Raw genomic sequence first — 14354 nt, 5'->3', positions numbered from 1 at the left:
ATTGATATTGGATTAGCATTTGTTGGATATGTGTAAAATTATGTGTGTTGACATATCAACTGTCTTTACATGCTTGAAAGAATAAATCAAATCAAATCAAAAATCAAATCAAATACATATATACAGTATGTACATACATACTGTATTTTGTTTTTTCCCCTACAGATGAGCTATAGTATGTCCAGATTTAGCTTTGTTGAAGTGTGAATGTATTTTATGCTGGTTAAAATCAAATGTTTTAATTAACCATCTTACAGGGCTGCAACCAGTCTGGGATCCAGCATGCTGTCAAGCACCACCAAGCTTTTCATCCAGAGTCTCACTGCATCACCATCAGCTTGAGCACGTGGAAGGCCTGGTGAGAAACCATGGAACTGAAATCATAGTGAACTGTAATGACAAAGCCAAGACCACACGCACTGCCAGTGTGCATCAGCTTGATGACCACAAGCAAGATGTCGTGAGTGTGAAGATTTGTCCAGCAAACAATAGGCACAGGTGTTGTGACATGGGTCATACACCATAGGTGTGTGTTGTTCCTTCTGATCTTGGCTACCACAAATTTCAGGCATCATTTTGGGTGCACAAGTCATCGGTCTTTACAAATAACCTGCTAATAAATGATTTTCAGTCCATTGTCATATGTGATTGTGTTTATAAAAGGTTCTCCACTTTAGCCAAGTAATTCTGTTGGCAAATAATGGTTAATTTTAACATTCATTTCTTGAGAGTTGTTAAATACCTCAGTAACGCAGTATTCCTTTCGGTGTCTGTCTGTGACCCTCCCTCATTATAACAGGTGTTTTGAATGTAATGAGGAGCTCTCCACTCACTGCAACAAGAAGGCTTTGGCTCAGACCCTAGACTTTTTACAAAAGCACTCTGTCAAGACAACATCAGGTAAGGTGTTTAGTAACATCCCAGAGGTCCAGCCACCTACTGATGTTGAAATAAGCTTTTATCAGTCAGGCACATCCTCACTGCAATTTCAGCAGGGCAGAGTTCAGCTCTGTCTTCAGTTAAAGTGGACAGTGGTTGGCCTAGACAACTTGGTAATGATAACCACATTAATGCTACTCAATTCAGCATAGCAATGTGCACTTGTGAATCTCAAGCAAGATTTAATGCAATTTGGTACCTAAATTACCACAGACTTGCCCGGAATATAATGTGATAATAGCACAAAGTGAAGCAGTTAGTTTGGTGTTTAGCAGAAGCTCTGAGCACAATAACAGTATGACTGTATACCATCCTATAACCGGATGTCTTGTGGCCAGATCAATGATTGTTGAACAGAATGAAAGATCACAAAGGTTCAAAGTCACTGTCAATGATTCACCTACATGGTAGAGTTCATTACAGTACACCTGCTCCCCCTGGTGGCAGTGGTCGTCTCCTGGATTTAACCAGCCATGCTTATTATTAGTTAATACTGCAGTGTGATGGGAAAGACCATTCTTGTGTAACAACAATGATTTCTTATGAATGCAGCTACTTTTGCTTTGACCTACTAGGCTGTTTAGGGCTTAGAGAGGCATTTTTCATGTCCTCTAGAGGCTATAAAATGAGAATACTGTGCCTTTGTCATTGAAGAGTAGTATGGATGGGCTAGAGACTGTAGCAGTGAGGAAAAGACAAGAGGCAGAGATGGAGGTAGCAGAGATGAGGATGTTGAGGTTCACTTTAGGAGTGACCAGGATGGACAGGATTAGGAATGAGCACATCAGAGGGACAGCTCAGGTCGGCTGTTTTGGGGACAAGGTCAGAGAGGCCAGATTGAGATGGTTTGGACATGTGCAGAGGAGGGATAGTGGTTATACTGGTAGAAGGATGATGGAGATGGAGCTGCCAGGCAAGAGGTCAAGAGGAAGGCCAAAGAGGAGATATATGGATGTGCTAAAAGAGGACATGAAGTTAATTGGGGTGAGAGTAGAGGATGCCGAGGATAGAGTTAGGTGGAAACAGATGATTCGCTGTGGCGACCCCTAACGGGACCAGCCAAAAGAAGAAGAAGAAGAAGAAGATAAATGTCATTGCAAATGTATAATAATTTCACTTGCGAGTAAAATTGTGAAGACTTGAGTTTGAGGAGAATCCAGGTTCTGTCACAGCAGGTTGTTTTCATACTGATATTTGACTGCCTGACTGACTATTTTGATTCTTCGTTTCACCTCGGTCAGTGTACCTGAGCCCTCTAGTTTTGCTTTTGTCAACGAAAATTATGACTAAATATTGTCCTCAACGAACCTTTATCACGTGACGAAAACGAGATGAGAGGCAATGTAAATGCTGGTCGTGTGACGATGACTGTAATTAAATGTATAATGCAATATTGTTGAGGAAAAAAATGAGACTAAATGTGGTTTTCAAAACTATGCCAAAATGTCTCTTCATTTTCATTGACCAAAACGAGACGAAACGAAATGTTATAGCGTTATTTTGTCTCATTCAGTTGCGTTATTATTATTATTTTGCAGTATTTCTGTTTCCTGTGTTTTGCTTGAGGGGCTGCATCAGGTTGCACTGCGCAGACGCAGGCGACGTCACTTCCTTATTTAGGAGACGACAACAAACAAAGTTAAGTCTGACACAGAGAAAGGGACCGATGGCCGGCCAGCCGGGGTTCGTCTTTGGGAGAAAAAGAAGAAACGACATTTGGAAAATCTTACTAACTAACTCATAAAAACTAAAATGACAGCTTTACACAAAGACTAGACTAAAACTAAAATTAAAACAGCCCTCCAAAAACAACTATAGAGCCCTCCTTTCCCAGTCAGTCAACCGTTCCAGTATTACCCTTGCATTCCCTCTCTGTACTTAAAACACACATACACTTTCTGTTGCTGCCTTCATGTAGCTCTTGTACCTCTCCTACTTTGTGCTGGCATCCTGAGAGGCCTCTTAAAAGGCTGTAGCTGACCAGGGTGGTAAAAGTGATGCTTTTGGTCTTACTGGTTGTCTCAGCTTAACCCCCTGCCCAGTTTGCAATGGCCAGAGGCCAGCCACGCAGGCCATCAGGCTGGTCCACTGTCAGTCTCTCATGTACGGCTGCAAAGCTGTGGGACTGATAATGCAGCAATCCCCCACCCTCCTCACCCCAGCACTGCATGACTGCACACATTAGAGGAGTTAGGCGCTTGAGTGATGCTTCTCGCCTGGGTTCCCTGAAGAACAGGAGCAGCTGTGTGGGGTACAGCCTCTGCTCTGTTATTTTTTGTCATTTCATTGCTATCCGTTTCTTTCCCTTACTTTCTTGTTGAGTTGTTGTATGTCTCACCACCTCTGGGCCTGTGTGCTGCACTAGTGGGAGCCAGGGTCTTCTAGTCAGAACAACTGGATCCTGACAGCTGGAGTGCACTGACTCTCAGTGGACAAACACATACATACACAGAGTGCTGAAAATAAGCAAACAAGCAAACATCCCATGTTCTTTCAATCTGTATTTAATGTTTGCTGGCCATTATGAGTGATTTGAATTTTCACAATTAAACTAAGTTGAATTTTAACAGCACAGTGTATTCTTTGCAGCCGACACCGCAAGGAATTATAAAACTGAATCTTAATAACCAGTATTCATTATGTACATTACAGACACAAGGAATTAGCCGATTCTTTGAGTAAAATGTGTTTTGAGAAAGCCCTTATAGTTTGTGCTGCCAAGCCACCTAAAATTTAAGAACAGACAGAATCCCACAGGGTATGAGAGATTAACAATGGAAGACACACTTAAAAATCAAATCTTTTTTCAAGTGTAATTCCACCAATAGTATTCCTTAAGATTCCATGTTGTTCTATTGTTGTTTCTTCATGACAGTAGAGTGTAGATAAACTTATGCACACCAGTTTCTTGAGTCATTAAAACAAATAAGTCTTGATGAGCAAGTCGTGTGTGTTGCTCTCTGTAGGTCTATACAGTACGTTTGTAGAGCAGCCCTTTAGTGTGCATGGTGCCAAGCAGGGCTCCACTGTTGGTGGCAAACAGTCTGTTGAGCTAGGCAGTCGCTGCCTACAGCATTCCCCTTTTCCTTTTTAAATTACCAGTCTCCTCTTTTTCCACCCAGTTGTTCCACACCGGTCAGCCAAATGGGTATAGAAGCGGGCAGCTATTGTGCCGCAGAATAGGCAGTTGTCTGTTGAGTAGCTTGTGAAATTGCATTTTAGTGTGAAGGCCAGATTTTCAGAAGAAGTTGCTGTTATACTCAGCTTTTCCTATAGACCCCAAGCACAAAAGAGCCTCAGCAATGATTTTTTTTTCTAGAATCTATAATAATTTTGTACAACAACAGCTTAGGGAAGAAAGAAAGTTGATTAACTGTGCTCTCTCACCATCAAGGCCTTCAGCTCAAGTACCAGAGTTCCAGTAAAAAGCGAAATGACCTTAGGAAGCTCGACTCCAGCTTGTAACACAGCTGGGGAGTCTTTGTGGAACAAATTAAAATGCTGCTGCTGAATAGACATCAGAGCTTGTTTCTCAGTGGAATCTGTCTTGTTTTAGGCCACTTATTTGTATCAGTCACTACATCACTCTACTATTATTTTACTCTAACATATTGGATATATCTAATATTTAAAATCTGTAAAAATCTTTTTTTCGTTCTGACAAAATAGTTGTATAGCCCCGGAAACCATCAGTCATCAAAGGAAGTTATCATTCAGCTTTCTCCAAAATTTGTGGAATTTCTTCCTTTTCTACACGTTGACACATTCCTAAAACACATATACAGTGATGTACTGCATCTTCATAGACACATGACATACCATCCACTACTGACAACAATTAAATCCAGTCAGTTAGCAAAAAATAGCAAGAGTGCATAGTCCTTGCTCTTCAAATATGATTTTCTCTTTTACACATATCTGCACCGGCACTTCATTTTCATCATTGAAATTGCAGCCACTGATACAGTGAATGGACAGTTCTGTTGGAACATTTTCATAGGTTGCCAGTTGGTTGTAATGCTGGTTTGTCATAATTGCACTAAATATCACATTGCACATTTTTTTCAACAGAGAAAATTAGAGATTTAAACCAAATATGAAATTCTTATTTTTCCATTGCGGTGGTGTGAGGGTTATCCTATGCCAGTACAAGACATATGCTTTCTGTTTGCACAGTGGTGGTTCTTTGGCTCTCAGGATGCACACTTGTGTGTCCAGTAGGGGTGAAGCCGAATACAAATGCAGTTTTCAGAAAAGCACAAATAGTGGGTTTATACACATATTTATTTTGTACAGATATTTTCTTTGAAATTGTTTGTTTTTGGGAAGAAAACAGCAAATAGCTGGTGATCCTCGTACCTGTGAGTGCACTGGATACTTATGCTCAGTCCTGCTTGTGCTGACTTAGGCAAGACGATAGGAGATTGGAGCAGAGAGAGACTGGAATGGAGCCTGATTTATTATATAGGAATTAGGTGAAACACAATACATTGCCATGCTAGTATATTGCTTTGATTTGCTCTTTTTACCTTAACTGGTTTGCTGAGGTTATAATTTTACTTTTGTTTTCCTGTTGGTCCTGCAGTATGTGAAGCGGAGTTTGTTTGACCTTGAGGAAGAGATTAGCCGACGTTGGCTCTAGCAGCTAGTTTACCTACACACTGTGCTCACTGCTCTGTCAGCCTGTGTCACGTGGTTGTAGATATCATACTGGAGAAATGGAACATCATTTATAGCTATTGTAGCATAATTGCTGTACCACTATTTCAACTTGGAAGTCAGGTGAAGCAGAGCTTGCTTGACCAGCAAGAAATTAGGATAGCATTTGCCTGTTAGCCCTGTAACTTATCCTTATATTAGCACTTTAATATCCAAAAAATTACAAGTGTACTACAAACAAAAACAAGATTGTTACACCTGTTTCCACTTTTATTCAAATACAAATAATTTTGCTGCCTCACCAAATACAGTAATGGAAATACTGGGCTCTCTGCACATCTTTGGTGTCCAGTTTGCCCCAGGATTGATAGCTTGTTGAATGGCTGAGGTGAAAGAGCCTGTAATTTTGCTGCACCTTTACCCACCTGGTTTCTTCTGGTTGTTGATTTTGGAAACCACAGTCCATACTTTACTGTCAGTTTAATTTGGTTGAGTCAGTTGGCCAGTAAGATGCTTGTCCCCTGGTGGTGCTTTCATGGAGCTAATCAAGGGTGATCCACCACCGCACATGAAAGTAGGCCAGATAGCAAAAGCTGTGTGTGTTTTTATGTTTGTATATAACATGGCACTGGGTTTTTTTGGCCTCAGATGGCAAGGAAACAGGATTTCCATGCCCTGCAGTCATAACAAATTAGCAAATTAATAAGACATTTGGTGTTGCTTGGCCTTCCTCTTGACTGCCTGCTCTGCATGAAGGGAGCTGGCCTTGGCCTTTCACTCTGCACTGCAAGTGAACACGGAGGCATGAAGCCCACTGGCCATACAGTTTGACAGTCTCAGCCCAACTGTGAACCACATTAAGAGGGCGATTAAAAGGCCTATTGAAATTACATTTTTACAGACTCTAGTTTCCCCCCCCCCCTCAGAAATTTTACAAAAAGTGACTTAAAACAAAAAGATGTTTCATCTGCTGTGCTTTACACTTAAGAGAGTAGCAAAAATTGGTATAAAACAAATTTGAAAAGAACTCAACTTTGTTTATGGCATTATTTTATGAGCTTAAATTTTATGTGCAGCCCAGTGTTGGCCTTGCTTCACTTCGACATAATATCAAAACAATGCAAACACATGCATGACAGAACAATCTTTTTTTCTTTTTGTTCTTTTGTTCTCTGTAACAGTAAACAACTCATGTTTATTTGTGCATCTCTTGTGTAAAGGAGAGCAGGGAGTGTAGGAGGTGTTGGTTTACACACTTGCATGTGGACAAACCTGAGCAGAGTGATGCTTTCCTCTACCCCAGGGAAAGGCTCCACAGTGTCACTGCTGCCCATACTCGGTGGCTGAGCAAGGAGGGCCAGGTGGTGGTGCCGAGTGCAGCACAGTCAAGCGTGGACACGACGCCGGCTGACATTTGCCTACACTGATTGCTGCAGGGAGAGGAAAAATCTGCTTTTCCATATGCTTGCACTCGTTGCAACCCTTCCCTCCACCCACTGCTGTGTTCTGACCCCCACTCCCTGGTTTCAACCAGATGGCCCTCTGAACATTGTTTACCTTGGGTGATGCTCCCAGATGCAGTGTGTGTCCATTGGAATCCCTGTTATGCCCAGTTAGGTTCCTCATTCCTGTCCTCCCTCTTAGCTCAAGTGCCAGTCCCACCTCTATCACTCAAGTTGTATTAAGTCTCTTAATTTTGTGTCTGTGCTCACAAATTCCACATCTAGTAGACTCATTCGTTTATACACTTTCTTCCCCTCAATTACTTTCTCTCTTGCACACCTGCATGAATGCATGTTCTCACACCTTGCACCAAATCCACAAATACATAGTTTGTTTTTCTGATTGAGGCTACAGCCTCTCCTTTCCTCTCTCCAGTTGTTTTCCATGCAGTTTGTGTGTTGACATATGGGAACTCCCTTATAGCTGCATAGTGAAAGCAGAAATAGGCCTCCAGATGTTGCCAGCACAGAGGGCTAGATGCATTTAGCACCACTGGATGGAGTGCCATGACACCACTGGGTGGACCCAGTGGTGTCATCCCATCAAGCGGTCCTCCCTGCCTTCTCAGTCCCTACATGACAAGTCTAAACTACTCACTTTATTTCTGCTCAATGTTCAAGATTTTTCAGTTAAAGCAACACAGTTGGTCGAAGCAAGACATAACAATGCAGTGGACCTAAAAGAGATTATGCTGTATGTGTGTGACATGTTCAAGGAGTTGTGGTTTTCCTTCCCTAATCAACAGAAAAATTACCCCTTTGCCCAGACTCCTTTGAGTGGAATTTGATTGAGTATAAAATTCAAAATGACATGGCATGAGTAAAAAGCCCAAGGTTCACGTTCCAGTGACTGTGATCAGGGCACTCCTGGTGATGTCCTTGGCCTTGAAGACACAAAGCTTGCTGAGTAGCAGCCAGCAAGTGGGCTTACCACTGCTGTGGTTTAAATAGCTTTCTCAGTAAATGTGTTGTGTACAAGGAGAGGTTCTATGAATTGATTATTGGCTAAGGCAAGGCCATTCGTGTTGTGGAGAATAACAGTGAGCGTAAAGGTGCAGGTTGTTATGATGGTTACGATGAACTTCCTTAGTTTGACTATAAGCGGGATCAGGCCAGGGAGCTCACTGCCACTCTGCTCTCTTGACTGGCTTATGTGGGTGAAATGCATATGACCGTACTCTTTGTGTGTTTAAAGCCTACAGGCCTTAAGGTACTGCCATCAGTCCCTGCAAGAATTTGCCACTTTGCAATGAAATGGCTCATTGGCAGCTTACAACAAAGAAACTTGTAGTTGTATCTACTAAAATATGCTTCATCCTTTGGCTTGTAATTTTTTGTAATACATTAAACTACAGTTTAGCCATTTTTATGCCTTTGTGCCAGTAATAGCCGCGGCCAGAGGCATTGTGTTTTCGGGTTGCCTGTATGTCCAGCCCATTCCTGTGAAGGAGATACTGCATGTCAGAAACACCTTGAGGGGAGTTCTTCAAATGTGGCACAGGTGTCCACTTGGACTCAAGGATGAACTGATTAGATTTGGGTGGTCAAAGGTCAAGGTTAGCAACCTCATATCAGTCTCATTTCCATGAATTTGACTGTTTGGCAGAGACATAGAACATAGAAGACATAGAAGAAATTGTGTGTGTAGTGTGGATGTATCCAACTCTATGCAGACTGATATTCAGTGCATATTAAAGAAAAATAAAATTAAACCAAATAAATTAACAGATTTGAGGGGGAGTGTACCGGTGATGCCCCTGCCCTGAACCACCAGCATGAGGTGAGGCCATCACTTGGGGAGCTCTGGAGCAGCTCAGCAGGGTGAGGTCTTCCAGGGCAGCAGGACAGGTTAAATTAAACCTTCCCTTTGTCTTACTGTTCGTCGTGGTTTATGTTAATAGTTGATTGTTGGGACTGAAACATCTCGGGGTTGGCCCCTGACCTTGACAGGAGAGACCTGACCCAATGTGTGGTGCAGTCCAGTAATGCTATAGGCAGTTAAGGGAAAGGAAACGGCGACCTGGCCTTTCTCTCCCAGGCTGTTAGCCTCTGGAGAAACCCCAAGAGTGACCCCAGATTGCATGCCCCAGCTGCTGGGGACAGGGCAGAGCATCCCCTAATACAACTACTGGTTTGTTAATGGTGGAGAAAGATAAATGGGTAAATAAGACAGTTTGATAGAAAATGGATGATTGTAATAATAATAAAAGAAAACAATAAAACTAATTTGATCATGTAAATACAATATATACTTTTGCATACACATATTTATGTGTACCCAGATAGATATGTATGCGCATGTTCATAAAGAAAAAATAAATGAAATTAGCAAATAAGTAAATGATTAGAAAGAGAGGGAAGAGAAAAACAAAAAAGGGGGGGTTGGTTATATTCTCAGTTAATCTGGTTTGATTAATAGATGTGACACTCAAAACAGTAGCATGGACAATGAGGACTAATACCAGTAACATGAATGAAATAAAACCAGTTTGTTATATTTCTAGGAGCCTCGGGTATCTGGTCTAAGTTAAAAGAGGTTAGAAATGAATAGCAAGTGTCAGTAAAAGTTGGTATATTATTCTTATGGGTGGATGATATTTTCTTGAGTGTGATGTATTCTATGAGAATGTTGGTCCGTTGGTTGATGTGTAATGAGTTTTTAGAAAGTTTTCTTGGCGATAGTTAGAGAGATAAGAAGTGGGTTTTTATAATTACATGATTTCTTGGGTCCCTCCGGTCTCCCTCTTCTGCTGAATAACCTCATATCAATCTCCACCTCATCTGCTGTTGTGTTTTGAGAACAAACCAAGTAGTGTTATCTGCCGCTACTCTGTATCTGTATCCACTCTTTTCTTTCTCTGTCTTGTCACTGCATTGTGAACAAGTATCTGTATCAGTAAAACCCATTTTACCTTGTGTGATGTGAGTCCTATGAATAGTCTTATATTGTATAAGCTGTAAGTTTATATTGGTAGTCATGGACAAGATATTATTACAGATCTTGGTCCAGAAGTCAGGGCTGGGGGCGAGTGACAAATCCTTTTCCCATTTAGTCATTGGTATTGTTCTATCTGTATTTGACATTAGTTTATAAAGTTTAGATATTATTTGGTTTGCTTGTTTGTAAACGTCATTATCTCCTCAGCTAGCATGGAAGGTTGCAGGGGGCTGTTGATTATATTGATCTTTGATTTAATTATGGATTTTAACTGTTGGTACTGGAGAAATTCTCCTCTCCCAACTCCATACTTCTGGACTAATGTATTGAATGGTATGAGCTGGTTGTTTTCAAATAGATGATGAAGGTGAGTGATTCCTTTTGGTTGCCATGTTGGAAAGTGGACGGGGTTGTTATGCAGTGGAAAATCAGGGTTGTGCCAAATTGGAATGTATCTACATTGTGTTAATAATGATTTAGTGGTTTTCCTTGCCTCCTACCAGGCTGTCAGAGTTGTAGAGATTGTGATATTTTTGTAATAGTTCATTTTCTTAATTGAGTATGGTAGGAAGGCAAAGTCTGCAACTGAGGTATTGCATTGATTTTGTTCTAGTTTTATCCATGAGCTATTACAACTGTCCTTCTGAATCCATTTAACTAAGTATTATAATTGATTTGCTAAGAAATATTACTGTAAATTTGGTGCTTCTAGGACACCTTGTGATTTCTTCTTCTGAAGTGTTGACAGGGAATTTTGGGGTTTTACAGAGCAGTAATTCTAAATTCATCATGTTGTGGTTTTCCAGGTGCAATGGAGCAGCTACTGTTGTGCAAACTCTTCTTGTTGATGCATTCAAGGATGCTCCAACAGCTGAGATTTTAGAGAATGCTGCTGAATAGAATTTAGTTTGTAGTGTAAATGTGGATGTTGTTTAGTGTATAATGTGAATGCAGTCATGTCTTGCATTAAAAATATCTATTTTGGCTGTTTAGGAGCCCAATCTAAAATACTGATGCAGTCTTGATCACACCAACAGAATAAGGCCCTGCTCACCTCCATAATACTCTGACCAAAAAAAAAAACAACAACTTAAAAGCTGTTTTTAAGGTTTTTTTTCTAAGTTTTAATGTAATCTAAAAACTTGAGGCTGCACTTTAAGAAGTGGTCAGCAGTTTTGGCAGGAAGTATACATAAATAATAAATTATCATCAGTCCCATGCACTAACGGATCATTGCTAATTGAATTAGAAGTGATCATCTTGGTCAGTTGTTAATTATTATGCAAGTCTTGTTTGCTTAGTGCCTCTATGTATGCTAGAAACAGTGCACTACTTGTCTCTAGCAAGTTCGCTTATTGTGATGGTGCTGAATGTGTGGATTCTTCTCTGTGCCTCTCTGCGCAAGTTCTTTGTGCCATAGACATCACATAAACATTGCATTAGTACAGGTGACTGTAGTGAGCTTGTCATCCTTTATAGAGCACATGAAGTCCTGCAGGAAGCTAAATACCTGTGCTTTTCTGGATGTCACACATCTCCAGTTTCACCTTGAGTGAACAACTCTTTGCTTTAATTTGCAAATTCTAGAGCAACATGTCTTCCATTCATTGATTTATTCATCTTCATATCGCACCTCTAGGTCCATTAGTTATCTCCCCCATGTTTTCATGCTCTGTCTGAACATTGTGTTATAGTGTGTTCGCACATAGTTTTTTTTTTTTACCCTAAATGCAACTACCCATTTCAGATGGAAATCATTAGGGAGTAGCTGTAGGGCACATAGAAGGGCGCTGTATAAATGTGTAATGTCCTGTTCAGCACAGTAGCCTTGATAAATGTTACCTTGTGACACTTGGGGTGTTCCATATTTCTTGAGAGACTATTTGTAATTTAAAACTTAATTACTTATCATTTTTTGCACATAAAGAACTGTTTACATATTCAGTATTTCTTTTCTTTTCTGACACTTATGATACAATCGGAAGTTTAAGAAAATCGCCAGCTCTCATAGCTACAGTACTTATTCTAGTCTGTCCACAGCAGATTATCTGTATGACACTGTTAGATTCAGACCATCTGTGTCTTAGTTTCTGTTTAAGATTAGTTTCCATTGGAGTAACAGCTGGCTCTGAAGAGCCATTGCTCTAACCCCAGCCCAGACCCCTCCCTTACTAACCGGCGGAAACGTCTACAGCTGTCATCTGCTTTCCCAGCTTTCCATCCAGCTGCTATCCTAACACCCTGCTCACAGCCCCAGTCTCAATTCAAGATATTTCTGTATCCTACCATAATCCCAATTTAAAGGAAGCCAAAATTTTTCCAGCTGCAAGGCCAACCTCCACCCTCAATCTCAACCAAGTTGCCAACACACTTACTATCTCAGCTGCAGCTTCAAGCTTGGCTGTCAAGTCTAGATATCAAAAATAACCTTAGTGTAAAAGCCAAATGTGAATTTTAAAAATTGAATTTGTCAATTTTAAAGATGGTTCACAAAGCCATGTGGTTATGTATCAGTAATTAGGTTTTTACTATATATTCAATATATATACACAATTTTAACTGCAGACATTGTTTTTGACTTTCTACTACTGTGACCTGTTTTGTTTTTCTGTAGCATCACCCAAGATCATCAAGCTGCGAGAGGAACCATCAGATTATAGTGACCCACCCAGAGGCAAGAGTCCAGTTATCAACAGCATCTTGGTCCCTGTGAAGGGCATCAGTAACCTTGGTAACACCTGCTTCTTCAATGCTGTTATGCAGGTTGGTATTGCTGTGACTTGAGTGAATTATTAAATGTTTCCCGTATGTGTGTGCTTGTGGCAAATAGCGACAGAAAACAAACCTGACCATGTTGCAAATTTCTAACTGTTATTATGCATTATGAAGTATACTGTAGTGATATTATACCCTTCTGCCATTTTTTCACAATAATTACCTTATTAAATAACAGAAGTAGGTGTGATTACTGTTAGAGTGATTTTCATTTTTAGATAGAAATGAATATAATTAGTTAGGGTGTTTTATTATATAGCATACATAAGTCTATATACTTTAATCTCACAGTTGTGTTTATGTTTATGTAGTTACATATCTATATGTCACCCTATGTGTTCACTGAATCACTGGTCAGTATTTACTGTGTTGGCCAACTGGAGCACTGTTTAACATCAAGGGGGACTGGTTCACTAAAACACTGAATCTCATTACATTACACATATCTGTCATTATGAGTCTGAAGCATGATCACATTATTTTAAAGTGGCTCTCTGACTGCTTTGTCTCAAGAGACCCTGTGATTGCCTAATGAGTTACAGGGATTTCCATCGAACGTGACAATATGAACATGTATGCCTTTCCAGTTTATAAACACTTCTCAAGTGATGCTTCTTAGGAGTCTGGCCTATAGTAACAACATTGCATTCTTACAATGACTGTGAATGTAAACAGGCTAGGTCTTGAGGTTATTTTGAAGGATATTCAGTGCAACAGCATTATGAAGCACAGTTAGTGCCGGCTTGAACACATTCACCTACCCATACGTGAGTGACACTCAGTTGGTGCAAAGCATCTTCACCATACAACATGGCTATAGTTCCTCCCTAGTCTTTCTCTGGTCATGTCATGGTGACTGCAAACTGACATGCCTCTTCAACAATGACGCATTTTTTTCCGCCATTTTGTTAATCACCCTCAGGGCCTTCTTCATTGATTGAAATTCGAGTGAGCACGCTTTATATGCGTTTCCCTCCCTCTCCCTGTCTGTTTGTATTGTCTCCTTCAAAATTGCAATCTTTCTGGTGAAAACACATAATTGTCAGAGGATGAGGTGTGTCTGTGTGCACAATGCCAGCTCCATTGTGTGTTTTCCATAGCAACTGTCTTCACTGCCAGGATGTGACAAAACAAATATCTCTTGAAAGGGAAGTAAAAGATGCTTCTCTAACATGAAGGGACAATGGCTGCATCAGGCTATCTCCTCACCAAGGATCTTCTCTGCACTTCAGACTCGCAGATCATAGATTTGAAAGCCTCTTTTAGATTAATGAGCTCAACACAAATTTCCTAAATCCTGGAATGGAGATAACAAGGGTATTTCAGTTGACCATATTGAGTTGCCACAAGCAAAATCTGAATATAGTTTCACATCTTTAAAAGGTTATCATTTGTCTTGTTAGTGTTTTTTAGGAAATAACTTTCATTTGGTGAATAATAAAATCTGTCCATATGGCCAGTTTTATGCTCCATTGTTTTTTTTTAACTACTTAATATTTGTTGAGCCTTTGTCATACCTGAACAGTACTTTTACCCAGTGC

General features: G+C 40.4%; 1 protein-coding gene across 2 annotated transcripts in view; it reads left to right on the top strand.

Annotated features, from left to right (window-relative positions):
- Positions 1-14354, top strand: part of usp45 (ubiquitin specific peptidase 45) — a 40045-nt gene that overhangs the window by 7399 nt on the left and 18292 nt on the right. For both annotated transcript variants that reach the window (XR_002276715.1, XM_020621582.1), the window contains exons 4-6: positions 258-358; positions 800-900; positions 12653-12801. Coding sequence is in view for 1 of the 2 variants with exons in the window: in XM_020621582.1 (XP_020477238.1) it covers positions 258-358; positions 800-900; positions 12653-12801 (351 nt within the window). In the remaining variant the exon portion in view is untranslated. The remainder of the gene's footprint in view (positions 1-257; positions 359-799; positions 901-12652; positions 12802-14354) is intronic.

This window comes from Monopterus albus, unplaced genomic scaffold (genome assembly GCF_001952655.1).
Source record: "Monopterus albus unplaced genomic scaffold, M_albus_1.0 scaffold262.1, whole genome shotgun sequence".
Lineage (NCBI taxonomy): Eukaryota > Metazoa > Chordata > Actinopteri > Synbranchiformes > Synbranchidae > Monopterus > Monopterus albus.
Note: the sequence above shows the minus strand (reverse complement) of the source record. Positions and strands in the feature narration are given on the sequence as shown.